We start from the raw sequence: 27,724 nt of genomic DNA, 5'->3' as shown, positions 1-27,724 counted from the left end.
AGGTAGTGCTTAACCAACTGAGCCACCTAGGTGCCCCATTAAACTTTTGATAGCTATTAGCAAATAGATCAAACTTGCCTTCTAAAATTTTGTACTGTCACTGCTGCCAGCAGCCCATGAGGGTTTCCCTACACTGTTCCCAACACTACATATGTCTTTATAAATGTTTGTTACACCCACTTTGATGGGTGGGTATCTTTTTAATTAAGTTTTTAATTTTAATTCCAGTATAATTAACATAGTGTTGTTAGTTTCAGGCATATAATATTGAAATTGAATAATTCTGTACATTACTCAGTGCTCATCACGACAGGTGCATCCCTTGTCCGCATCACCTGTCTCCCCATCCCCACCCACCTGCTCTCTGGTGAGCAGCAGTGTGTTCTCTGGAGTTAAGAATCTGTTTCTTGGTTTCTCTTTTCTTTGTTTTGTTTCTTAAATTCCACATATGAGTGAGATCATAAGGTAACTGTCTTTCTCTGATGACTTATTTAGCATCATACTCTCTAGCTCGTTGACAGCTGGACATCTCAATTTGCACTTCTGTGATTGCAATGGAGTTGAGTATATTTTATTGTTTGACTCTTTCCAGAGACAGGAAATAAAAGTCATTTTGTACTCTTAGATGTGTGAAGTGTCTCTCCGATTTCTGACTTTATGGGAGGGGCAAGGACTCCTCAGCTTCAAATGGGTCCTCTGACTCTCCAGGTTGGGGTCCAGGCGGGGGGGTTCTGTCACACTCCTTATGACTGTGACTGTGACCTATCTTAGCTTAGAAAAAGTGTTACTTTTTAGACTGTCAAGATGCCTGTAAAAGTACCTTCAGGTGGTTGTCTGTAACCTGCACCCTGTCTGGCACATCCACACCTCTTGTTTGTCAATAGTCAGGAAACCCTGAAAATCATTGACACATTCTTTTTGCCCCAGAACTGCAGCACCGACTAGTCAGGCTTCGTGAACGCGAGGGGCCAGTGTGGACGCAGGTCAGCTGAGGCCCAGAGCGCTGCTCCAAGGCCTGTGCGGGTTCCAAAGTGGCTAGGGGCTGTTTGACTCTGACCAGGCTACTAGACGTCTAGCTGACTCTGCTGCCTTTTTCCGGACCTCTCCCAGCACGGATCCCTCTAAAGCCGCCCCCCTCCTGTACCCTCCTGCGCCTGCACACAGCGGTCTGCTTCAGTTGGCTCTCAGACCCGGCTAGCCTGGCCGCGCGCACCTGCGGCCGCGCGCACCTGCCGGAGCCGGAATGGGGTGGGTGCGGGGGCAGGCAGGTCACTCGAGCCGCCGGGTGGGCCTGCGCGCGTGCCGAATCCTGGGCGCGGCCGCGCCCCGGGGCACCTGTGACCCCGGGCTCCTAAGTCGACAGCAGTCGCCCCGGGGCCGAGTCCTCCCGCAGGGGTCACTGCAGCGCGCACGCCGCCTTTCCTTTTGGGGGCGGAAGCCCGGCGGGCAGAGGGCAGTGGGCATGCGCACTGCGCCCGCCCCGCGTCCGGCGGCCGTTGCCTTGGTGACCGCAGGCCGGCCGCCGGGGCCCCGCCCCCGCGCCGCCGCCCGGCGGACCTGGCCGCGCCCCACGGCCGGGGTGAGGGGTCTGACTGGGTTGGGGTTCCGGGGACTAGGGAGTGGGCTCGGGGTGAAGGGGAGGCCCGGAGTGGGGGGTCCTAGGGTAAGGGGGTCAACTCGGGGTGAGGGGTCGGCCCGGGGTGGGAGACGGGGTAGGGGTGAGGAGTGCGGGCTGTGAGGGGGGCCGAGATCAGGGGTGCGGGGAGGGGTGAGGAGGCCAGCCTGGGGTGGGGGACGGTCTGGCCAGGGGTGAAGGGGCCGGGGTGAAGGGGTCCCGGGTTGAGGGAGGACCCGGGTTGAGAAGGGACCGTGAGGGCTGGGGGTAGCCGGGATGAAACTGGGTGGTGAGGGGTCCCCGAAGTAAGAATGTCAACCCGGGGTGGGGGTGGGGGGTCGGACCAGGGTGGGAGTTAAGCGGGAGCGGTCCCAGATGAGTGGGGGCCAGGAGGAATGACCCCGGGATGAAGCTGGTCGTTTTGGGGGCGCCCGAGGTGAAGACCTCCGGGGGACGTAGGCTGCGAGGGGCGGGGTCTTGCGGAGGGCGCGGGAAGGGGGCGGGACCCTCGCTGGACTGAGGGGGAGCTAGGTCCTGGGGGTCTGAGCCCGGCCCCCGGGGGCGGGGCCCTCCGGTTGGGGGGCTTTAAGGAGGGGTTGGAGGCCGGCGGGGGTAGGCGGGTAGCGGCCTGGTCCGGGGTGGGGGCGCCTGGTTGGGTGCGGGGAGCCCGGTGCCCAGTGGACCTGGGCCTGGCCCGGGGTGGGGGCGGGGGCTCAGGCGGCCCGGGGAGGGACGGGTCCCCGCGGGGTGGGCCGGGCCCCGCCGCCCGGCCCCGCCCTGCCCCACTCGCCGCGTCCCGGTCGTGCAGGAGCCGCAGCCCGAACGTCCGCGCGCTGCGGGCCGGCCGACGAGGGGCGCGCGTCGACGCACGCACCGCGGAGCCGCCTCGGAGCATGTGGAAGCTGAGCCGGAGCCGGGTGCTGCTGGACGAGCCCCCCGAAGACGAGGACGGCCTGCAAGGGGGGCCGCCGCCCGCCGCCGCCTCCGCGGCCTCCGCGCAGGTAGGGGAGGAGGCGGGGCGGGGGGGGGGGGAGGCGGTGCGCGCGCGAGGCCGGAGCCGTGCGGAGGGAGAGGCGTGCGGCCCGTTCGGATCCGGGGCTCGTCCGGGGGCCCCGGTGCTGTGGTGCTCGCCGCCCGCCCACCCCCACCCCAGGGCAACACCCGGGCGGGAGGGCGCGGGGCGCGCACACCCCGGAGCACCCCGGTCCCGGCGCGCTGGCCTTCCTGCAGAGTGGAGGCTGCCGTCGCCGCGCTGGGCGGTGGGGGGCGGTGGGGGCCTGCCCCGGGGTCGCGGCGAAGTGGGTATTTCCTTCTCTTCAACCTTTGCCTGCCTGGAGGAAGAGGGCAGGTGTCCTTCATGCAGAAGATCGAAAGCCGCTGGCCTTACGAGTTCGGAGATATGCTTGGAATGTTTAGAATTTTTTAATTAAAAGGATCCCAGGTGGGGCCTGTGTGTGTGACACATGTGTTCCCCTCCCCCCCCCTTTCCAGTGCATAGTTCTCTTCCTTGTCTCATGAAATTTAGGTCAGAAATTCAGCTTTTTTTGTTTGTTTTAATGACGTAGTCCTAAAATTTCTTTTTTTTTTTTGTTAAATGTTTGGAAACTCCTGCTGCTGTTAAAGCTGTTGTGGAAGTTCACGACGATCTGTATCTGTCTTCTGAGGACCTGGGAACGTTCTCGGGACTGTGTCTTCCTGGCCTGCGACCTGAAGGGGCTCGTGCCGGCGGCTGCTGCCGGCGGCTGCTGGTGTCGGGTGCCCGCCCCCGCCCGGAGAGGGTCTCATGCAGCACCTGGCTCGCTTCCTAGTTAGCTGCTCTCGCATCATTTACTTTCTGGTCATGGAGCGCCCGCGCTCCGTCTGACTTTTTTCATTGCAAACTTTTACGGTTGCTCTAAGCAGCAACCCTCCTGAACATAACGATGAGAATTTGCATGTTGCTTTAAGTGGCAGCAGAATTAGTTTATACTGGAAATAATTATTGCTGTATCGTTCTTTCTGGAGGAACTCAAAAACTTTAAGCTGACCTTGCTATGTTCTCTGCTCCCATTTCTCTTAATCGTAAAAGCCCTTTTCTTTCTTCTTGCAGAATTGTCACCTTAGCTAACAGTGTATTTTTTTTTTTGTATTTTAGTAAACTTTATTCTTTAGGTACCCAGCAAAATTGAGTGGAAAAGACAGAGCTGGCATATACTCCCTGTCTCCACACACGCTCAGCCCTCCCCCACTCTACGGTCCTTTTGTTACAGTCAGTATCCAGCGCTGAGGCCTGCGTGATCTGGTGATCTCGGAGTCCATGCTGTGCATTGGAGTTCACTCTGGCTGGGGTGCGTCCGATGGATTTTGACGAATGTAACATGAAATACATCCGCCATTAGAGTACCGTGCACACTACCCTGAAAACCTCCCTGGTCTACTTATTCATCCCTCCCTTACAACCGCTGGTCTTTTCTGTTGTGTCCGTGGCTTTGTCTTTTCCAGAATGTCATACAGTTAGAATCCTCCAGGACGGAGCCTTTGCACACACACTTATGTAGCCATATGTGTTCAAGGCTCCTCCGTGTCTCTTCGTGGCTTGGGAGCACATTTCTTTTTAGCCCTAGGTGATTTTCGTTGTGTGCTTGTATCGTTTATCTCTACCTACTGAAGGGTGCGCTGGTCACTTCCAACTTTGGGCGGTTATGAATAAAGATGCTTTGCTATAAATACCTTGGTGCATGTTTTTGTGTGGACATAAAGTTTTACTTGGTTAAATACTGAAGAGTGGGATTGCTGTGTCGTAGGGTAAGTAAGACGTTGTCGGTTTTGTAAGAAACCACCGAACTGTCCTCCAGAGTGGCTGTGACACCCTGCGTCACCTACAGCGGGAGAGGGACAGCTTCCGTTGCTCCGCGTTGTCGTTCGCCAGCACTTGGCGTGCTCCGTGCTCTGGGTTTGGGCTGTCCTCACAGGTGTGGGTGGCGTCTCCTTGTCTGAATTTGCGTTTCCCTGATGACACAGGGTGTGGTGCGTCTTGTCACGTGCCTTTGTCCGCCGTACATCTTTGGTGAGGTGTCCGGTCTTCTGCACCATTTCTTCACTGGGTTACTTGTTTCTTACTGTCGGTGTTGAAGAGTTCTTTGTGTATTTTGGATAATGGTCCTTTATCAGAGATGTCTTTCTCCAATATTTTCTCCTAGTCTGTGGTTTGTCGTCCTCTCTGGCCAATGTCTTTCACAGAGCAGAAATTTTTTATTTTATTTCATTGTGTTTAGAAGTTTTTGGTTTTAATGTAGTCCAGGTTGTCAGTTATTTTTTTCATGGATTGTGTCTTTCATGTAACATCTCAGAAGTCATGGCCACACCCAGAGTCACCTGGGTTTTGTCCCGTGTCCTCTTCTAGGGGTGAGAGGTGACTGGGCTGTTGTGTTACTTTATCAAGTGTATGTGTGGTTTGATGTGTGGAAACTCTTTGCTCCAGAAAACAGAGCCGTGTTTACTCGTGATGGGTCAGTCCCACTCCACAGTTAGTTGCTGCAGGAGGGTTTGTCCCAAAGCCAGCTCTTCTTAGGATGAAATGTGAAAATTGAAGGCCAGTCTACTGTAGCACTTCTGCCTCCAAACATGGGAATTCCAGGCAGGAGAGACTGGGGGATCGTGGCAGGGTGGTGGGGGGGGGAGGGCCCGTTGGTGGCCTGGGGTCGGTGGCGCGGGGCCGGGGATTGTGGACAGGGCGTCTCCCGAGCAGGAAGCTGGTGCAAGCTCTTCCCGGCTGCTGGGTGGCAGAGTGCGGGCTAGGAGTGCTGGCCTCACTCTAGAAGGTGTTAGCATTCCTCTCTGGAAAATCAGGTCATGCGGCTATAATCCGCGTTTTGTGTAAAAAGAAAACAATAGCTTAATGTTAAGTTTTAATAAGTTTGAGATTTGAGGCCTTCAAAATCAGTACTTGGAGTCGAGTAAAGCCTGTTAGTTTTTACACCGTAGAAAAAAACTTTGAGCAGTTCTTTGCGCCTTGGCCTTTATTGTCCTGAACGCAGGCTGTTTTGCATTAGAATACAGTTAAGGTTTATAAAGCGAGTTCTTCAGTGCAGTCATTTAATAAGGAGAGACGAGTTTCTTTTTTAATAATGTATTTTTTTTAACTTGCATCAAGTTAGTTAGCACATAGCGCAATAATGATTTCAGGAGTAGAATCCAGTGAGTCTCCCCTGCATATAACACCCAGTGCTCATCCCAGCAAGAAAGAGAGACAAGCTTTGATGAGTCTAATGTTTATTTTTAAAAGCCTGCTATGCATATAGGGAGAGATTTCTGCATATTCCATGTTAGCTCTTCTTCCCACCTTCCCATAGGAAGTATCGTCACTTCTTTTTGTATAGCTATCCATGAGAAATATTTGTGCACACACACAAACACATTTCCTACTGTAAACATCTTTCTGCATCTTGAATTGTTCCCTCAGTAATGTGTGTCTCATGGAGCACTTCCTGTTTAGGTGCAGTGGCTGAAAACAATCTCATTTTTAAGGCTGCATTTTTTTCTTAGAGAGTGCATCAGCGGGGCAGAGGGGGGGAGAGAGAGAGAAAGAGGGAGGGAGGGAGGGAGGGGGGGAGGGAGAGTCAATCCTAAGCAGGCTCCATGCCCAGAGTCGGGGCTTGACATGGGGCTCGATCTCAGGACCCTGGGATCATGACCTGAGCTGAAATCGAGAGTTGGACGCTTGACCGACCAAGCCACCCAGGTGCTCCTTATTGGACCTCTCCTGATGGACGTGGAGGCTGAGCCTTTCCTGAAATCCCTGCCTGTCAGTTTTATGCAGTAGCAGAGAGGGGGGCTCGGAGCGATACTACACTGTGGGAGTTTAGACCATTCTTGGGTTGCTTTGAGCTGGGCTGCAAAGCGATTTAGCTAGCTTTAAGTTAATGCCTTTATTTTATTTTAAAGGTTTTACTTTTAAAAAGTGTTTATTTTGGAGAGCAAGAGAGCAACGACCAAGCAGGGGAGGGGCAGAGAGAGAGGGGGACAGAGGATCTGAAGCAGGCTCCAGGCTCTGTGCTGACAGCAGAGATCCCAATGTAGGACTCAAACTCACGAACTGTGAGATCATGACCTGAGCCGAAGTCAGATGCTTAACCACCTACACCACCCAGTCGCCCCTGGCTGTGTTGACTTTGAAGAAAGCAGTCCTCTGTAGATGACCTTTAGGAGGTTATTTCTAGTCCCTTTCTGTTACAACACGCAGCGTGAGTCATTTCACGTGTCTGAGGTTACGTTTCTAAAAGTGGAGCTACTGAGTCCGGGGGCATATGCTTCTGTGATTTGGTGGCTGCCTCTAAATTGCTCTCCCAAAGAGGCCGCGTGGATGCATGTCGGCCGTGCGCGGCCCAACCTGTCACGAGAGGCTGTCAGTACGGTATAGGGCAGTGTTTGCAAAGTTTTAGACCTGATGGGTGAAAAGTGGTATCTTTTTTTTTTAAGTTTATTTATTTATTTTGAAAGAGAGAAAGCGAGAGAGTGAGAGCGTGAGCAGGGGAGGAACAGAGAGTGGGGGAGAAAGGGAGAATCCCAAGCAGGCTGTGCACTTTCAGCGTGGACTCATGAACTGTGAGGTCATGACGTGAACCGAAACCGAGGATCTGACACTTAACTGACTGAGCCACCCGGGAGCCTAGAAAAGTGGTATCTTAATTGGGTTTTAATATTTTTCTCATGGATAATATTAAAAAGCTTTTCATATGGTTACAAGCCTAAATAAGAGAGAACTTATTTAGCTTGTGAGAACTTCCTCACCAGTCCTGCCACCACATCATCAGATACGTTAAGCTATAGTCAGAGTAATTGCGTTTCCATGAAAATGTAGCCTGTTATTTCAGATTTGGACCCTGGTTTCTGACGTACTTTGCTTGAGTCTTCCTCTGCCGTTTGTTCGCCAGGTGACCTTGGACAAGCTACTTGACCTAGCCAAGCTCCAGTTTTGTTTTTGAACTGAAAAATTGGGACAAGGGTGCAGTAACACCAGCATTTGTCATCTGTTGTGTTAAGGCCTTGACATGGGTAGTGCGAACGTTTGCAGATGGAGAGGCCAGTCACAGCAGGAAGGTGATCTAGAAAGGCCATATAGCTAGTGGGTGGTGACAGAGATTCTCCATGCGGGGACTCCTGGCTGGCCGAGTCGGTTAAGCATCCGACTCCTGATTTCAGCTCAGGTCATGATCTCACAGTTCATGGGTTCTGGGATCGAGCCTCATGTCGGGCTCTGTGCTGACAGTGCAGAGCCTGCTTGAGATTCTCTCTCTCCCTCTCTCTGCCCCTGCCCTGCTTTCTCTCTCTCTGAAAATAAATAAATATTAAAAAAAAAAAAAAAAAAGACTCTTCTTGACCAAGCCTCAGTCAGGCTCATCTGAGCCCTCTCTCCAGGTCTGAGAACATTTGTTAGCACTCAGATGGGCTTGTGCACATCAATTCAGCTGGTGGGGCGCAGATTGACAGGGTGGGAAGGTGTGATTCTACATGCCAGGACAGCTGCCTTTGTGCTCACGATGGAGACTTGTTGCATTTTACTTATTGTCTCCTAGAGCCCTCTAGAATCTAGACAGCACCTCCACAGAGAAAGGACTTCAGGTCTGCTGCTGTGTCCCTAATGCCAACAAAAGTGCCGGGCACCTAGCTGGTGTGCGTCAGTCAGTACTTGTGAAATGAACGGTGTGGGCACAGGGTTTTCAAGGGACACCGCCACTGACAAATGCTGCGCAGAGAACGAAGTCGGGAGGGAATCCGAGAATAGGATGTGTTCTCACTGGACGTGGAAGGAGAAATAGGAGTTGCCCAGCCTCAGAAGATCGGATTCATTTTTATTTTTTTAATTTTTTTTAACATTTATTTATCTTAGAGACAGAGCAAGAGCAGGGGAGGGGCAGAGACAGAGGGAGACACAGAATCCAAAAGACAGGCTCCGAGTTGTCAGCACAGAGCCTGATGTGGGGCTCGAACCCACGAACCATGAGATCATGACCTGAGCTCAAGTTGGCTGCTTAACAGACTGAGCCACCCAGGCGCCCCTGATTCATTTTTAGATACAGATTCATTTGGGGGGAAGCAGATACTTCTTTGTAGGGTTGACATATTGGACACTCATATGAGCTAACTTTTGTCAAATATAAGTAACTGAGAATTATGTGTGGGAAGGGGAAGAAAAGGCAGAGTTAGAAAAGAAGGAAGAGAAGAAAGGTTGTAGGTAAAGCAGTCCCTCTCCCTACATTCATTTGGTTAACTCATTGTTTTAAATTTTTTTAAAGTTTATTTTTGAGGTAGAGAGCGTGCACACAAGAGTGGGGGAAGGGCAGAGAGAGAGGGAGAGAGAGAATCCCAAGCGGTCTCTGCTCTGTCAGTGCAGAGCTCCGTGTGGGACTCGAACCCAGAACCCACGAACTGTGAGATCATGACCTGAGCGGAAATCTAGAGTTGGGCGCTCAACTTACTGAAACACCCAGGTGCCCCTGAGTTAACCCATCTTAAAAAAAGAGTTGAGGATTCTTTCACTTTGGTGCTGCCTTAACAGAAATATAATGCAAAACTTTTCTAGTAACCATGTTAAAGTTTTTTTAAAAAAAGGTGAAATCAATTTTGGTGTAATTTTCAAAATTCGGTGTGTCTAAAATATTAATTATATCAGTATGTAAACAATATAAAAATTTGTGAATGAGATTTTTCTTTCCCATACTAAGTCTTTGAAATCTGATATGCATTTTATACTTACCAGCATGTTCAATTTGGATGCTAACTTTTCATCAGAAATACTTGATAAATATTTAGATACTATAAAATTCTAAGTTGAAAAAGTAAACCATTTATCCAGGTTGTTCCAAACACGCTGAAAAGTTTTCCAATAGCTGAGTTGAGTATCTGTTTTTAAGCTGACATTTAGGGGCATCTGGGTCACTCAATTGATAACACATCCTACTCTTGATTTCGGTTCAGTTTATGGGATCGAGCCCCACATAATGCAGAGCCTGCTTGGGATTCTCTCTCTCTCTCTCTCTCTCTCTCACTCTCTCTCTCTCTCACTCTCTCACTCTCACTCTCTCACTCTCCCCCCCCCCATTCCCTCTCTCACTCTGCCCCTCCCCTGTGTTCATGCTTTCTCTCTCTCTCAAAATAAACAAACATTACAAAAAAACAAACCTTTAGATACTTACAAATGCAGTTCCTCAGCTGTGCTAGCCTGTGTCCGTCCTCTGCACCCTCACTGTGTTTAGCTGGGGTTTTGAAGGCACAGTGCAGCCCCAGAACTCTCCCAGATTCAGGTGGGCTCATCCTAGAGGGTCTGTGGGTTCTTGTGCGTGCCTGGCCTGCCCGGCACCGGATGAGGCCCACGGCCCTGTCCTTCGGCACAGTGAGCGAGGTGAGGACAGAGCCGTGCGTGCTCGATGTCTGTCTCTCCCAGGCCCCAGCACACTGCTGCATAATGTTCACCAGGAGATGCTAAGGTTAAGAATTTAGATGAAAATTGTTACTCCAGGAGTTTAATATCCTGATCGATAAGTTTACTTTCACTGGTTTTTAGTAGAGTCTAAGGCAGCATGACTCGGAATATTCTGGAAAAATCGCCACTCCTTGTCACATTTGCGTCGGACGGTGCGGGTTTCCGTGACAGACCGGGAGTCACTGAACAGAGTCCCGCTCACGTCTCCTGCTCTGAGGGCATCTCACCTCACTGAGCCCTTCCTTGGTAGGTGACCCCACGAGGCCAGTGGTGAGGTATTTATCCTGCCTTTATTGGGTCATCTGGTGGGAAGCGTGGCCTTCTTTGCCTTATGTGTGGGGTTGGGGTTTGGGGCTTGGGTGTACGAATAGGGGCTCATCAGCCCCGGTTATAGGATTAAAAGCCAAAGACCAAATGAAACTCAGGAGGGCCTTCACCTGTTTGAAAACCAATCAAGATCCAGACCAGGGACAGCGACGAGCACTTTGTAGACTGTTGTTTCCCTGTCTGGTCATGCATCCCACATCGAGGGAGTTCTTCTTGGTCTGAGAGCTGTGGATGGTCAGATAACAGAGTTTCTTCTCCCAGAAGTCTAGTCTGAGGAAAGACTGGCTCTTCTCACTTCTGTCCATCTCGGAAGTGGACGAGGGACCCCAGCAGGCAGGGTAGGAGGAGAACAGGCAGCACCTGTCCCGTGGGGCCCCGATGTGGGCTTTTCACCTTGCGCGACGGTAACAGGTGTGTGTTAAGGGAAGAAACCTAACGGGGTGGACGGGAGGGCGTCACTCTGTGCGGAACTCTTCTCGTCGGAACTGAGTGGCTGATGTGAATTGGTTCTCCTGTTTGAAAGGCACTTTGAACCCTCTTGTGAGTGCTTGCTGTGATGTATAGTAAGTGGGGTTCCTTCCTCAGTAGGGATGGTTTCTAAAGTAAGTGACCCTGTCTCGGTTCCCACCGAGTGCCAGACACTGCGGTGACACTTAACATGTGTCACTGCAGATCCTCACAGTGGCCCTGAGAAGTGGGCACACGCAGCCCTTGTTATTTGCAGACTCCCCTCCTCACTGAACTGTATTCGGGCCCCCAGCGCCAGTCCTGGCTGTCATGGCCGTGTCCTGCGCACACGCAGAGGCTGACCGGGCGCTGCTCGGCCTTCTTGGTCCAGCGCTCGCACTGCTAACAGGTGTCCTTTCTGCGGTCTTTTTGGTGCCTCGTTTTCGTGTTTATTTTTTATTGGTGAGTTTGCTTAGCCCTAAAGTGCCGTCTGATGTTCCTGAGGGCAAGAAGGCCGTGATGTGCCTTACAGAGAAAACACATGTGAAGTAAGCTTTTGCCTAGGTGTGGGTTACCGTGTGTGGGCTGTTAGCTCAGTGGTAATGAATCAAGATATACTAAATAAGAGGTCTTTATACAGAAACACATAAAACAAGGTTATGTAGTGATTGATCGATGGCGATGTGGCCAGAGGCTCACAGAAACCTGGCCCTGTATTTCCCCCAAGAACAGGGATTTAGTAGCTGCTAATTTCAGCGTTCAAGGCCACTTTTACCGCAGCCCTACCTCAAATGATGACAATCCACAACATTTTACATTTGAGGAAACTCGTGTGGAGTTATGTAGTCACTAACAGGAATTTGACTGCTGATTCCTCTGTGTGTGTGTGTGTGTGTGTGTGTGTACAGATATTTGTGTCCATGTGTATGTATACGTACATGCATATATATACACGTATATATATATTTTTTGAGTAGGTTCCATGCTCAACATGGGGCTTGAACTCATGACCCTGAGATTCAGAGTTGCTTGCTCTACAGACTGAGCCTGCCAGGCACCCCAAGTTTATATTTTTTTGCTACACTGTTTCTCTTACCTTATTAGGATATCATAAACTTGTGATATCATTTTTCGTTTTGCAAATATTGATATACTTTTCCCTTCCCCTCTCCCAAATATTGGTATTTTACATAAAGGAAAATTTTAGGACTTCAGAGATCAGTGCCTAGGAACTGATGAAATTGTGTTCTGGCTCAAATTCCAACGTAGCAAACCTCATAGTATCGTTTTACTTTTTGCTGTCCTGATGTTTTGTAATAACGAGTGTACTGATAGAAGTGTTGTGTGGGGGTCAGCGGCCCTCTCTGGTGGAAAGTGCTGGAACAGGGTGGGAAGAGAACTGTCATAGACACCCACGCTCTTCTGCATCCACCCCTCTCCTCACTTCATCACTCACTGCGTTGTTTGAGTAGGAGGGTAGGAGTTCCTCTGGCCTCAGGGTACCGACCGAGGCCCCCCAGTGCCGGTTAGTTGGCACGGAGGTGTGTACCAGGGAAGGAGGGAGGGGGGGAGGGCTGCCGAAGCCTCGTGCAGGAGTTTAGACAAACAGTCACGATACTTTACAAAGAATACATGTCTCCGGAGGAGGGAGGAGGGAGTGGGGGGCGGGTGCGGATAAAACAGGAAGGATCCCAGCGTAGCTGTTCAGATGCGAAATCAGAGCCTGAATTTTAGATTGAAGGGGAATGAGCTGGTCAGTGAGCCTGTGCCTTGGGAGATGAGGGTCAAGGGCTGAAGGGCGGCTGGAGGGAGCAGGACAGAGATGTCACCTGTGGCTTTGGGGGCGGTAGGGGGCACGTCTGACCTCAGACTGAAGAGTCTGGCAGGTGACGTGATGAGGGGCAGAGGCCGAGTGCTCATCTTTGGTAGCACTCTGGGAAATCTGCGGCAGTGGCTCCGTTCAGAAGCCCGAATTCATCGGTCCGTAAGTTGGAACCAGGGAAAAGGGAGTGGGTAGCCAGGTGTGTTGACAAAGTCCCCGGCCAAGAGTGGGCAGGCAGATCTGGGTCCCAGGTGTTTCTAGAATTTTGCGACCTGAAGCAAATAGTCATTCTGTGTCCCGAACCCTCCCTTACTGTAAAGGGCACATAGTAAATAGTTTAAGCTTGTCTGTGGGCAAGATGGTCTCGGTCCCTTCTCAGCTTTGCCCTTGTGGCAGACAGACAGCCATTGAATATGTAAACGAATGAGTGTGGGTGTTCCAGTGAAACTTTATGTATAAAAACACCTGGGTTGGTCTGCGGGCCATTGTTTGCTAACCTCTATTTGTATTTTATTGACGTGCAGTCGATATAAAATATTACACTAGTTTCTGGTGTACCATATACTGACTCAACCTTTCTGTGCATTGGGAAGTGACCCCCACTGTGAATGGAGCTCCCAGCTGTCACCGTGCGGAGTTGTTACAGTGTTACTGGCTGTATCCCCTGTGCTGTCCTCTTAATTAATCTATAACTGGAAGTCTGTACCTTTTATCCCTTCCCCTGTTTTGCTCATGCCCCCCCCACTACCCCCCCGCCCCCCCCCCCCCCCCGCAACCACCAGATAGTTCTTTGTATCTAGGAGTCTGTTTTTGTTTTGTTTGTTCTTTCTTTTTTTTTTTTTTTTTAGATTCCACATAGAGGTAAAATCATATGGTATTTGTTCTCTATCTGACTTATCTCACTTAGTGTAATATGCTATAGTTCATCCATGTTGTTGGAACTGGTGAGATTTCATTCTTTTTTTTTTAAATAGCTGAATAATACTCCTGTGTATGTGTGTGTACATGCACGATATCTCCTTTATGTGTTCATCAATCAGTGGACACTTGGGCTGCTTCTGTAGCTTGACTCTTGTAAGTAATGATGCAGTGAGGATACAGGTGCATGTGTCTTACTCTATTTATATTTAAGTAAACTTATTCACTCTTATTCATTATTAGGGATAGAACTCAGGAACAAGCACAGGGAAGAGGTGCACGGGCAGGGTGTGTGTATGTTGCAGGGGCGGTGGGGGGCGGGGGTCCAGAGCTACCTTGCCCCCTGTGGACAGGCCGGCCTCCTAGCACAGGAGTGTGGTCACCACCCTGGGAGTCTCCCAGAGCCCTGCCATTTAGGAGATTTTATGGAGGTTCTGTTCCTGGGGCCTGATCAATTAAACCACTGGCCAGTTTCCAGGGCGCTCCTACCCAGAGGTCAGGGGAAGGGAAGGGGGGGCTGCAAGTGGTGCAGGGGTTGGCTTTTCTGGTGGCCAGCCCCACACCGGGGCTCCTTGGCCCCCTCTCCAGTCCTGCATCGGCATACAAAAGGCTGTGAATTCCCAGGAAGCTTTGTGCCAGGAAACTGGGACAGAGACCAAATATTTTTTAGTCTACCACACCCAATATTTGATGTGTTATAAATACACATGGATTTCAAATTAGACATTTTATCAAGATAGGTAAATGATTTCTTTAAGAACTTTGAAAGTGATAAAATCTCTGTATTTCTTTTTGTTTTTTCCTTCTTGCTTTTATGCTTAGAAAGGCATTTCCTTCCTTGAAATCAGGTTTCTTCCAGTTCCTTTATGGCTTCATTTAAAAGGAGTAAGTCTTTCACCTCTGTGGACTTTATTTTCCTGTCTGTTGTATAAATAAGGATTTAACTCCCCCCCCCCCCCCCAATACATTACCGGTTGTTTTAAATCCATTAAAAATTTGTTCTTTCACCCTCTTTTCATGCCACTTACTCTCTACTGAAACTGATGAGGTCTTTTGGGGGTGACAGTGGGGTCTGTGGGGTCCAGAGCCAACGGCCAAGAAAGCATTCGGGAAGATGTCTTTGGTGTAAAAAGGTGACTTTATGAAAGCACAGGGACGGGACCTGTGGGCAGGAAGAGCCGCCCTGGGACCCTGAGGAGAGACTGGTTATTTACCCTGGGGCTGGGAGAGGTGAGGTCCAGGGGAGGTTTCCAGTGAGACTTTCATATGCTAAAGACTCCCGGATACTGGAGGCCCGGCCATAGTCAGGCTAGGGTATTTCCCTCCAGCAAAGCATTAGCATTAGGTCAGGAGGGAGGGAGTCCTGGAGAAACTCTGCCTGCCTCCAGTGTCTGTCAGTGGGCTGCAGGTTATGAGGACATTTCCTTCTACCTGCCACTTCCTTCTGCCTTTGTTCCCACGTCACATTGAGTGAGAGTTCCTGTTTCTGCATGTCTTTGTCAGCACTTGGTGCTGTCAGAGTGCTTTGCATTTTGGCCGCTGTGACGGTTGTATAATGGTGGCGCGTTGCTGTCATTTCAGTTCCTTGATGACGTAAGATACTTGATCTTTTCCTGCGTTCATTCACCATCTGTATATCTTTAGTTAGTGCTTAGTTTTTTTTCTGAAATCAATGTACCACGTACCCTCTGCTTTTGATGAGCATAGACGGCTTCCCTAAGACCGGATGCCAGTTACAGCCGTGTTCCACATTACCGTGTTTGCTCACGGCAGTGGAGGACAGGGGCGCCTGGGTGGCTCATTGGGTTAAGCATCTGCCTCGATTTCAGCTCAGGTCATGATCTCACGTGTCTTGGGATCAGGCCCCATGTCCGGCTCTGTGCTGAGCGTGGAGCCTGCTTGGGATTCATCCTCTCTCTCTCTCTGTCTCTGTGTCTCCCTCTGCCCCTCTCCCCTGCTCATGCTTTCTCTTTCAAATAAATAAACAACAAAAAAAGTGGAAAACAGACCTGTTTTTGTATGACAAATAGGAATTCACCCCTTCGGTCTTAAGTCTGTATATTTTCTTTGATGAAATGTTTGTGTAAGTCTTTTGGACCCATTTTTAAATTCGGTTTTCATTTTCTTACTGTTGAGTGTTAAGAATTCTTTATATATTTTGGACAGTGGTCCTTTATCAGGTTTGTCTTTTGCAAATATTTTGGGGTATGGATTTTCCTCTCATCCTCTTGAATTTTTATCTTTGTTCTTGTCTTCCACACCCCTGAGGGCCGTGCCCTAGTGCGGCACTGACAGGAGCTCACTGTGTCTGGGGGCCTTGGGGGAAAGCAGTGCACTTGGATCTGAGCCTTCAGAGGCCTGGATGACTTGGGACCTACAGCAGATCCCGTCCTCCGCCCCATTGGGCGATCACCCTACCAGACAAGTAGAGTAATGCAAGAAGAGAGAAGATCTCTACTCTCATTTGCCATTCCAGTAATGATTTTATAATCCTCATTTCTTCAAGTCTTCTTTTTAATATAGTTTACGAAGACAACACGTAACTTTTTTTTCTGAATATTTCTCATGTTTTTGTCCTTGTGAATGGTTTTTTTTCTATTGTCTTTAACTGTAATAAAGCAATTTTTTTATATTTAGCCATTTCCTTAGGTCTGATGGCTCATTTGATGCTTTGCCATTTTCTTGTTCTCTAGTCTAAATAATAATAAATATAATTTCCTTTCCAGTAGTTTTAACTCGTTTCTGTTTTATGCCTTGTATTGATTAGAACTTACAGAACGTTACTGAGTAATTGTGCTGGAGAGCTGCTGTGTGTTCTTGCTGACTGTGGGCTTTGCCGGCTAGTTTGTTTTGATGGGACTTTAAACATGCTAATAATATACACAACATTTTATACTAGTTGTATTCAGAGAGACTTCATAGTATTACAGACACAATTTTTTTTGTTGTTGTTGTTGTTTGTTGTTTGTTGTTTGTTGTTTGTTGTTCCAGAGATCGATAAACGAGCATTTAAAAGTCCTAGCTCAGAAAGGTACTGGAAGTCAGTGTGAAGAAGGGAAGGGACTGTGATTAGCCAGAGGCCCTGCTGCCTGTCCCAGGCAATGTGGACTCAGGAGGCCCTCCTAACGTCCTGCTCCGTGAGGCCCTGAAACCTGACCGAATCCCCGGTATTTATGATCTTCACTCAGAGTTAGTAGCTAAAGCATAATAAATTCTGAATTGTAAAACTCTTCCTTTTATAGCTTTTTCTTTTTGGGTAAATTCCATCAAAGTTCAGTTCCTTCATCTTACCAAACGAGAAGCTTAATTTTAAGGGGCTTCTGGGTGGCGCACTCGGGAAGTGTCTGACTCTTGATCTTGACTCATGTCATGAGCTCACAGTTTGAGGGTTCAAGCCCCACGCTGAGCTCGGCATTGATGGTGTAGAGCCTGCTTGGGATTTGGTCTCCTCTCTGCCCCTCACCCGCTTGTGCTCTCTTTCTCTCTCTCCAAATAAATAAACTTAAAAAAATTTTTTAAGGTAGCTCTTCCTCCTCAGGAACAAATACTATCCTGCCCATTGGTGTGAGCCCTGGAGGGAGAGGGCATCAGGCTATGAGGGCACATTACATTGGCTCACTTAGCATGTGTTCCCAGGTGCTGGTGGGGCCTCCTCTCGTAGAACTGGGAAGAGAACACTTACATTTCTCATCGTGTTTGGAGGCAGCCAGACTCCCTATGCCCGAGTTACCTGGGAAAGATTGAACTTGGAACGGAGTTGACTGGGGAGGGAGGAGGAGAGGGCTTGAGGTTCTGTTTCGCTGATGTGGCCTGTCAGTCATGGGCTGGCTTGGTTCTTGGTGCCGCCGCACGTACAGGTGACATGTTATCCTGGAGTCAACAGGTTTCTCAGAGGCATCCTGATCTCTGGACTGGGACGGAGAAGTTCGATCCAGAGCAACGCTGAGGACAGCACCCTCCAGTTCCTGTAGCGTGCTGGTTGTATGTGATTTACAGAGGCATTGAGGGTGGAGGTCTCCTATGGCTCCTGTGTGGTGGAGAGAAGCATGGAGGCCCGCCTCTCCTGCTGTCTTCGCTTTCTTGATAGTGTCCTTTGAGGAGTTTTTAAAAATTAGCATGAGCTCCAGTTTATCTCTTGTTTTCCTTTGTTGCTCATGGTCTTGATATCTTCGCTAAGAATCCTTTTCCAAATCCAACCTCATAAAGATTTAACCCCTGTGTTTTCTTTTAAGAGTTTTAGTTCCTACATTTAGATCTTTGATCCATTTTGAATTAATATTTGTATATGGTGTGAGGTAAGGGTTCAATTTCATTTTTTTGCTTGTGGCTATGTAGTATTCACAGCATCATTTGTTGAAAAAGACTATTCTTTTCTTATTTCATGGTCTTAGCTCCCTTCAAAAAAACCAGTCGACCTTAGATGTATGGGTTCGTTTCTGGATTCTCTTCCATTCATCTATTCATTTATTCATGTGCCAGTGCTGCACTGTCTTGATTACCATTGCTTTGTAGTGAGTTCTTTTTAAAAATATTTTTTTTATTTGAATGTCATTGACACATAATGTTATGTTAGTGTCAGGTGTATGACATTGTAGTTCAACTTCTTTATATATTATGCTGCACTCACCACAAGTGTATCTGCTCTCTGTCACCGTATAGCACTGTTACACCACCACTGACTGTATTCCCTCTGGTGTGTCTTTCATCCCCAGGACTTCCTCATCCTATACCTGGAAGCCTGTACCTCCCACTCCTCTTCATCCACTTTGCCTGTCACACTGTCCCTTTCCCTCTGGCAACTGTCAGTTTGTTCTTTGTGTGGGTGCTTTGTGGTAAGTTTTTTTGTGAGTGCTTCTACTTTTTTTTTTTAAACATTGTTTTGACCATTTGGAATCTCTTGTGATTCCATATAAGTTTTAGAATAGCCTTATCATTTTCTACAAAGAAGTCAGGTAGGATTGTGATAAAGGATTGGATTGAACCTATAGCTCAGTTTGGGGACATTGCTATCATGACAGTGTTATGTCTTGTGATCCATGAACATGGTATGATTTTCCATTTATTCAAATATTTTAAAACTTTATTTTAGTAATATTTTGTAGTTTTCAGGAAATAAATTTTCACCTTTTATAAAATTTATTTCTAAGTATTCCTTTTGATGTGTTTTTAAATGGGATGGTTTTCTTAATTTCTTTTTTTGATCATTGCTGGTGTAGAGGAACACAACTGATTTTTGTATATTGATCATGTGTTCTCTCAACTTGTTGAACTCTTTATTAGTTGTAATAGGTTTTTGGTGGATTCCTTATGATTTGCTATGTAAAAGATGATGTTATTGCAAAGAGAGCTAGTTGTACCTCTTCCTTTCCAACCTGGATGCTTTTTATTTTATTTTTTCCTGTTGCCATGTTGGCTCCTTCAACACAGTCTTAAATCAGAGCGGCACGATTGGCATCCTTGTTCGTTCTTGAGATCAGGGGAAAAGCTTTTAATATTTAACTGTTTAGTATGATATTACCTGTGGGTTTTTCTTAGGTGCCTATTGTCAAATTGAGGAAGTCCTTTTTAAAAAAGAAAAAAAAAAGCAAACACTTAAAATTTATTGCTGCCATACTTAGAGACTACGGTGAGTTTTATTGTAATTATGTATGCAAATTGTACTTAAACTTGAATGGACTACTTCCAATTTATGTGTTTAACATTAGATAGTAGGTCAGAATAACAGACTTTGTGCTAATAATACATTAAAATAGGTCTTAAAAACACTTAAAAATAATGTATTCTTAGACAATTTTTAAAATTTATTTTTCTGAGAGAGAAAATGAGAGTGCGTGTGAGTAGAGGAGGGGCAGAGAGAGAGAATCCCAAGCAGGTTCCGCACTGTCAGCACAGAGCCCAGTACGGGTCTCAATCCCAGGAACTGCGAGATCTTGACCTGAGCTGAGATCAAGAGCTGCCCAGTCTTAAAATAATTTCTGATTAGAAAAGTTACATGTATTTTAGGTAGGGCATTTATATAAAATAAATACACACATATATAAGGAAAAAAGTAGAAATAGTCTATAGCCCTCTACCAGGGGAGAGCTGTTACTTGAATATTTTTATCATGAAAGGGTGTTGATTTTGTCCAATGTTTTTTCTTCTCTATTGAGATGATTATGTAATTTTTGTTATTTATGTTCATGAAATGATTTTATTATATTATTGATTTTCAAATGTTGAACCAACCTTGCATTCCTGGGATAATTCCCACTGAGCTATGGTGCACAATGCTTTTTAATTTTTGCTGGATTTAGTTTGCTAGTATTCTGTTGATGATTTTTTTGTTTATATTTGTATGAGATACTGGTCTATTTCCTTTTCTTATGATGTATTTGTCTGGTTTTGGTATGAGGGTAATATTTCTGTTAGAAAATGAGTTAGGATGGGAATGCAAGCTGGTGCAGCCACTCTGGAAAACAGTATGGAGGTTCCTCAAAAAACTAAAAATAGAACTACCCTACGACCCAGCAATTGCACTACTAGGCATTTATCCAAGGGATACAGGGGTGCTCTTTCGAAGGGACACATGCACCCCCATGTTCACAGCAGCACTGTCAACAATAGCCAAAGTATGGAAAGAGCCTAAACGTCCATTGATGGATGAATGGATAAGGAAGATGTGGTAGATACATACAATGGAGTGTTACTTGGCAATCAAAAAGAATGAAATCTTGCCATTTGCAACTATGTGGATGGAACTGGAGGGTATTATGCTAAGTGAAATTAGTCAGAGAAAGACAAAAATCACATGACTTCACTCATATGAGGACTTTAAGAGACAAAACAGATGAACATAAGGGAAGGGAAACAAAAATAATATAAAAACAGGGAGGGGGACAAAACAGAAGAGACTCCTAAATATGGAGAACAAACTGAGGGTTACTGGAGGGGTTGTGGGAGGGGAGATGGGCCAAATGGGTAAGGAGCACTAAGGAATCTACTCCTGAAATCATTGTTGCACTAAATGCTAACTAATTTGGATGTAAATTTAAAAAAATAAAAAATAAAAGTAAAAGTAAAAAAAAAAAAGAAAAGAAAATGAGTTAGGAAGTGTTTCTTTCTCTTACACACTTTGGAAGAATTTGTGAATAAATGATATTCGTTTAAGTGTTTGGTAGGATTCGGTGGTGAAGACATCTGAGCCTGTGCCTTTCTTTTAGGGTAGCTTCTGGATTATTGATTCAATTTGTCTGATTGTTTTAGAAGTCTATTCAGATTTTTTGTTTCCTCGAGTCCATTTTGGTAGTGTGTCTATGTAGGAATTTGATTTGTGCTATGTAATTTGTTGACATACAGTTGTTCAGAGTTCTTCTCATTTTTTAAGTTTTTTTTTTTTAAATATTCATTTTGAGAGAGAGCACAAGAGACTGTGAATGGGGGAGGGGTGGAGACAGAGAGGGAGAGAGAGAATCCTAAGCAGGCTCTGTGCTGACAGCACAGAGCCTGACTCGGGGCTTGAACTCACAAACCCTGAGATCATGACCTGAGCTAAAATCAAGCCTCAACTTAACTGACTGAGCCCACCCAAGCATCCCTATTATCCTTATTTTTGTAAAGTCAATAATAATGTCTCCTCTTTCATTACTGATTCTAGTAATTTGAGTCTCCTCTCTTTTTCCTTTGGTCAGTCTAAAGATTTGTCAATTTTGTTGATCTTTTGAAAGAGCCAGCTTTTGTTTTTGTTAACTGTTATCTTCTTCTCTCTGATTGGTTTCTGCTTTCATCTTTTTTATTTCTTTCCTTCTCCTTTGTGTTAGGTTATTTGTTTTTCCAGTGTTAAGGTGGAAGTTTAGATTATTGATTTGAAATCCTTGTTCTTTATATAGACATTTAAAGGTAAACATTTTCCTGTAAGCACTGCTTAACTGAATCCCATGAGTTTGGGTAGGTTGTGTCTTGTCTGTAATTTATTTCGAACTATTTTTGGTTTCCCTTTTCAGCCCTGTTTGACTCGGTGGTTGTTTAGGAATGTGTTGTTTAATTTCCAGTATTTGTGAGTTTTCTTGCTGTTGATTTCTGATCTCATACCACTGTTGTCAGCGAACCTACTCAGAAGGAGTTCATCCTGTTAACAAATAGAAGGAGGTTTGTTCTGGGTCTGGTGTACATTCCCTCCTGTACCCTGCTCTTTGCACACTTCAGAGTGTGCTCTGTTGTTGGAGTGTTTTTGTTGCTCCTGTGGCTTATTGTATGTGTAGGGGTGTTCATGTTTGATAGTGGCACAGCTTTCATTGTTGGCTTATCTCATTCTCCCTTTATTTCTGTCTGGTTTTGCTTCCTTTTTATTTTACTTTTAAAAAAATGTTTTATTTTATTTTTGAGAGAGAGAGTGCAAGCAGGGGAGGGGCAGAGAGAGAGGGAGACACAGAATCCGAAGCAGGCTCCAGGCTCTGAGCTGTTAGCACAGAGCCTGACGTGAGGCTCAAACCCAAAAACTGAGATCATGACCTGAGCCAAAGTCAGATGCTTAACTGACTGAGCCACCCAGGCGCCCCTATTTTTTTAAACTTTAAGTTTATTTATTTATTTTGACACACACACACACACACACACACACACACACACACACACAGAGCAAGAATCCCAAGCAGGCTCTGCACTGTCAGCATACAGCCCGACACTAGGTTTGAACTCTTAAATCATGAGATCGTGACCTGAGCTGAAATACAGTCGGACGCCCAACTGACTGAGCTACCCAGGTGCCCCCGTTTTCCTTTTGCATTTTGTTGTTAGTATGAGTCTGTATGTCTTTAATTGTCATATCCATTTGTCATTATGAAATTTCTCTTTATCTTTAGCAACTTTTGAAATTTTAATGTTTATCTTATTCACTGATGGAACTGCTCCAGCTTTGTGTGTGTGTGTGTGTGTGTGTGTGTGTGTGTGTGGTTGCTTGTTTCTATGATCTCTCTTCCTTTTACTTTCAGTCTCCTGTATCTTTGAAGTTAGGGTATGTTTCCCGTAGGCACCCTTTAGTAGGATCAGATTTTATAATTCAGTATGGCAGTCTCTGCCTTTGACTGATTATTTAATCCGCTTACATGTAATAGTATCGCTGTGGTGGGGTTTACATGTGACATTTTACTTTTTGTTTTCTGTGTCCCAGGTTTTTTTGCTCCTCTGTTTCTCTTCTGTTCCCTTTTGCGTTGTGCGTATTTTCTCACATAACATTTTAGTTTATCACTTACTATCTGTAGTAATTAGTCCAGTACACTTTTCTTCCCACCCACTTCCTTTATGTCGTTACTGGCAAATACATTACACATGCATTATATTTGTAGATGTGGGCCCAACATTGTATTATATACATATTGTATTATATACTTTTTTAAGTTAATTATAAGAAGGCAAAAAAGGAGGCCTTATACTGTGTTTTATATGAAATGACCTCATCTCCTTACCATGTTCTTTGTGTTCCCTGCGGATCTGCTCACTGTGTTACTTACTTTTAGCCCAAGGGGCTTCCTGTAGTGCTTCTTGTAAGGCAGCACATTCTTTCAAACTTGTTTATCTAGGGAAGTCTTGATTTCATCTTTCTTTCTGAAAGATAGCTTTAATGGGTAAGGATTTTTGTTTGACATCCGTTGTTTGCTGGTGCTTTGGATGTGATACTCCACGGCCTCCTCGCCTCCACTGTTGTCTTGGGAGAGTCAGCTTTCAGTCTTCCTAGGGCTTCCTTGGTAAGCGACTAATCATTTTCTCTTGTAGTTTTCAAGATTCTCTCCTTGTCTTTGTGTGGTGTAATAAAAAATGTGTGTGGTCCTCGCTCCTGATACCTAGCACAGAGGCTCTAAAATCCTTGAGATTTCCTGAATGTGAGGAGCGTTTGTTTTGCTAACACAATGACTGAAGATGAGGATTCGTCACCAGAAGGACCAGGCCTGTGATGAGAGGCTTGAGATTTCCAGAAGGGAGAAGACTGGACATTGAAATCTAGCTTCTGGCCAGTGATTTAGTCAGTCATGCCTGCAGCATGAAACTCCAATAAAAACTTTGCACACGAGACTTAGTGGAGCTTTGTGGCTGGTGAGCACACAGAGGTGCAGGGGGTGGGGGGTGAAGAGCGGGCCGGCTCTGGAGGAGGGCGCCGAGGCCCTGTACGGCCTCCCCCGCCTCCCCTGTGTGTCTCTTCATTCGGCCGTTGCCCGGCTGACACCTGTAGTCTTCGGTCTGGAGGTTTCCTTAGTTCTGTGAAGTTTTCTTTCAGTTCTGGTACCGGAACGGATCATGGGAGCCCTGCATTTATCTCTCTTCCATCCGAAGTGGGGGTGTCCCGGGACGCCTGCCGTCCGGCTGCGGGCAGGTCAGTCTGCAGGACGGAGACCACTCCTGGTGCTTCACATCGGGACGGTGTCCCGTGAACCGGCGGCGGGTGGATTTTGGTGTGTGTGTGTTTGCGGGTGTGTGTTCATCCCATTTGTACTCTGTTAAGCTTTCCGGACATACCGGTTTTCGATTTTCAGTGAAGCCAGGTAACGTTCTGTCGACTGTCCCTTCTCCTGGCGCTTTTGGGTGGGCGTGTGCCGCTGCCTCGTTTTCCTTCATTCTCGTCGTCCCTGGTTGTTGGCTTCGTAATCGATCTGTGCTGATCCTTCTTTGGGGTGGGGGGGTCTTTAGTCTCCAAATTAAGACCTGCTGAAACCCACCAGTAAGTTTTTATTTCATTTATTGTACTTCCTGGTCTTCATGGTCACGTCTGTGTCTTTACTGGTGTTTTCTCGCGGGGCAGCGTTGCCGTCATACCTTTATTTATTCTTTGACATTGTTTCCCTCAGTCCTGTTAGAACATACTGATAATGGCTGCTTTGTAGTACTTCAACATCTGGGTGCTCTCACACCCAGCTTTCGTGTAAATTGGGGTGTGTGTGTGTGTCTCTGTGGTTGGTCATGCATTTTTTTTTTTGGCTGCTTCAAAATTATTTTTGGAAAGCGGACTTTTTAAAAACTTTTATCTATGTATCTGGTTTTTTTATTACTCAGAGATCTCTATTGATTAAGGGATTTTCTTTATATTGTACCATTTGTTTAAAAAAAAGAGTGGCATTCCATACAATTAACCTCCACACTCAAAACGTGGTTTCTGAGAGAAATGCCAATTGTCATGTCCCTGAAAATGATTTTAAAAGTTAAGAATCCAGCTTTCTAATTGTAATTGGTATCCCTTCCAAGTGATATCCAACAGCCTGGTTTAACAAAAACCCCACGTAAACAAAATCTAAATAGAAAAGGGGGGGAATGAAATATGATCATTATCTTGGGGGTGCACACACAGGTCAGAAAACACGTGATGATAAATGACTCCTGTTTGATTGTTTTCATTACTTTTAAGAAGAGAGCATGGAAATAAAACCTTTATTTTCAGTTATTACCCACCAAGAAATAAGACAAGGTTAGGTCCAGTTTTAGCTCTTGACACAAGGTGAACTAGGAGGCAAATTTACATCCGTCAGGTACCACTAATGGACCAACTTTTTCAAGTTCAGACTGCCTTGAAATCTTGCAGCCTATGGGATATCGCTCTGTTCTAGCCTACGGGGTATCTAGAAAGCAGCAATGGCTGATGCTGAGCAGAGCTTGTGAATTGTTTTTAATAGGAGGTCAGCCCCTTTGGATAGAGAGTCTTTTTCTTCCAGAGCTGCTCTCCAAGTCCCGCTCCCCCCCACCCCTGCCGCCGGCCGGTTACTGAAGCCGACGAGTGCCGACCACAGGTGCGCGTGGATCCCCACGGAGCAGTAATGTGTCCGGTGCCTGCTGGATGGGAGGGCACCTGTGCCCAGGAGGCCGCGCCAGGCCGCTCTGTGCCACAGACAGGCGTGCGTGCTGTTCGGTGCGAGATCGCCGAAGCCCTCCACGTGCTCTGATTAACACGTTTGTTTCCATCAGGCGTTCAAGACTCCATGCAGTTACGGTTTGTGTAGACTGAACGTTAACTCGTCATTTGGGAAGGTTAATTTTCATTTCCACGAAGTACTTCGTTAGGCGGCTGGGTGTGGGAAGTACAAATGCCCTCTTCCCCGCTCCAGATTCTCCTTGCTCTAAATAAGTAGTTACCACTGTCAGTTTACCGTTTGGTTTTCAAACAGATATTGTGAAGGACATAAGCTAGAAATTTCTAGGGATGGGAAATGATTAAAAATGCCACTTAAAGTCAGTTCTGAGTGAGTTTATTATTGTTAACTTTGGGTTGCAGAATGTGCCCAAGCAAAGAACACGAGCTCGCTCGTCCGAGTGGCTGTGTCGCCGCCGTCCTCACTGGCTTTTGGCACACTGATTGGTCTGGGATGTAAATGCTGGCGTGTGAAGACGTGGGTTGACTGAGGGTGTATGCTGGCCACACTCACAGGAATTGACAGGTCGCGTGCGGCTTACCCACCTCTTCCTGACAGTCTGTGGGTATTAAGTGCAGAGGTTCTACGGTGCTGGACTGAGTGTGCTGGTCCGGAGTCTCCGCAGCGCCCCCGACTTCCCTTCTGAGCATCTTGTAAACTTGATCCTCACACTCACTTGGTAAACAAATTGATTAGGGACACTGCCTTCTGTCACTGTTTCCTGGCCTCAGGACTCTTAATTAGCACGTCACTGCTGCGTCCCAAGGTCCAACGAGACAAAGAAGACTAAAGAGAGAAAGGAACACGTTACCCCAAATGCAGCGTCTCAGCTTTTCAGAGAAACCTGAGGAGCCCCTGTGGGCGCTGCCCCATCAGCCGAGCCATCCCCTCCTGGCAGGGATCACAACTGGGTCACAACCCGGGGCAGAACAGGAGACCTATTTAAATGACAGCAGCTCAGCCGGCACCGAGATCCTTTGTTCCTCCACCCCCAGGGATACGGTGAACTTGCAGGGCTGACCTGAGGTGGCGAGGCCGAGACCCAGGTCTCCCAGGCAGCTCCCGGGTCACCATCTCTGGACACCATGTGTCCAGAGACTGGCTTTTCCTTTGTTGTGCCCATTTTTCTACTTGGCTGTTTTTAGTTTTATAAAATTCGTGTTGAAGGCTGGATTTTTTAAAGTTTTTAGCTTAATTCCGGTGTAGTTAACACACAGTGTCATGTTAGTTCCAGGTGTGCAATACAGTGACCTTGCACGTCCACACCACAGCCGGTGCCCTCACCACAAGTGTATCCTTTGTCCCCAACACCTGCTTCCCTCCCCCCGCCCCCCTCCCCTCTGGTGACCACCCGTGTGTTCTCTGGAGTGAAGAGTCTCTTTTTTGGTTTGTCTCTCTCTCTTTCTCCTTTGCTGGTTTGTTTCCCAAATTCCACATCTGAGTGAGATCATAAGTTGTCTTTTCTCTCACTGATTTCTTTCACTTAGGCATTATCCGCTTCAGCTCCATCCACATCGTTAATTCTTTTTAATGGCCGAGTGACATTCTAGTGTGTGTGTGTGCATGTGTGTGTCATCAGGCGATGGACGCTTGGCTGCTTCCATAGTTTTGCTGTTGTAGGTAATGCTGCTGTAAACATCCAGGTGCATGTATCCCTTTGAATTAGCATTTTTGCATTCTTTGGGCAAGAACCTAGTGCAGTTGCTGAATATCAGATAGTTCTATTTTTAACTTTTTGAGGACCCTCAGTATTGTGGCTGCACCAGGTTGCATTCCTACCAACAGTGCAAGAGGGTTCTTTTCTCTCCACATCCTCGCTAACACTGGTTTCCTGTGTTGCTAATTTATTAGCCATTCTGACAGGTGTGAGGTGATCTCTCATTGTAGTTTTGATTTGCGTTTCCCTGATGATGAGTGATGTCAAGCATCTTTTCATGCGTCTGTTGGCTGTCTGTACCTCATCTTTGGAAAATTCTCTATTCATGTCTTCTTATATTTTAATTGCTTTTTTGGATATCAAGTTTGAGAAGTTCTTTTTTTGTATGTATGTATGTATGTATGTATGTATTTATTTATTTATTGAGAGCGAGCGAGTGAGCAAGCTGAAGAGGGGCAGAGACAGAGAGAGGGAGAGAGAAATCCCAAGCAGGCTCTGCACTGTCAGCACAGGGCCTGATGCAGGGCTCACACTCACTAACGGTGAGATAATGACCTGAGCCGACATCAAGACCTGGACACTTAACCGACTGAGCCACCCAGGCGCC

General features: G+C 46.9%; 1 protein-coding gene and 1 long non-coding RNA gene across 2 annotated transcripts in view; both read left to right on the top strand.

Annotated features, from left to right (window-relative positions):
* Window positions 1-1,530: 1,530 nt before the first annotated feature.
* The window catches only part of LOC122469996 (testis development related protein), a 40,029-nt gene continuing 13,835 nt past the window's right edge, over window positions 1,531-27,724 (top strand). The window contains exons 1-2 of the mRNA XM_043557180.1: window positions 1,531-1,579; window positions 2,424-2,616. Coding sequence (XP_043413115.1) covers window positions 2,509-2,616 — 108 coding nt within the window. The 5' untranslated portion in view covers window positions 1,531-1,579; window positions 2,424-2,508. The remainder of the gene's footprint in view (window positions 1,580-2,423; window positions 2,617-27,724) is intronic.
* On the top strand, window positions 2,637-4,321 carry LOC122470008. Its single transcript, XR_006293796.1, has 2 exons — window positions 2,637-3,056; window positions 3,239-4,321. It is a non-coding gene; the product is annotated as an uncharacterized LOC122470008 (long non-coding RNA).

This window comes from Prionailurus bengalensis, chromosome B1 (genome assembly GCF_016509475.1).
Source record: "Prionailurus bengalensis isolate Pbe53 chromosome B1, Fcat_Pben_1.1_paternal_pri, whole genome shotgun sequence".
Taxonomy (NCBI): domain Eukaryota; kingdom Metazoa; phylum Chordata; class Mammalia; order Carnivora; family Felidae; genus Prionailurus; species Prionailurus bengalensis.
The sequence above is the reverse complement of the archived record's forward strand: the minus strand, read 5'-3'. Positions and strand labels throughout refer to the sequence as shown.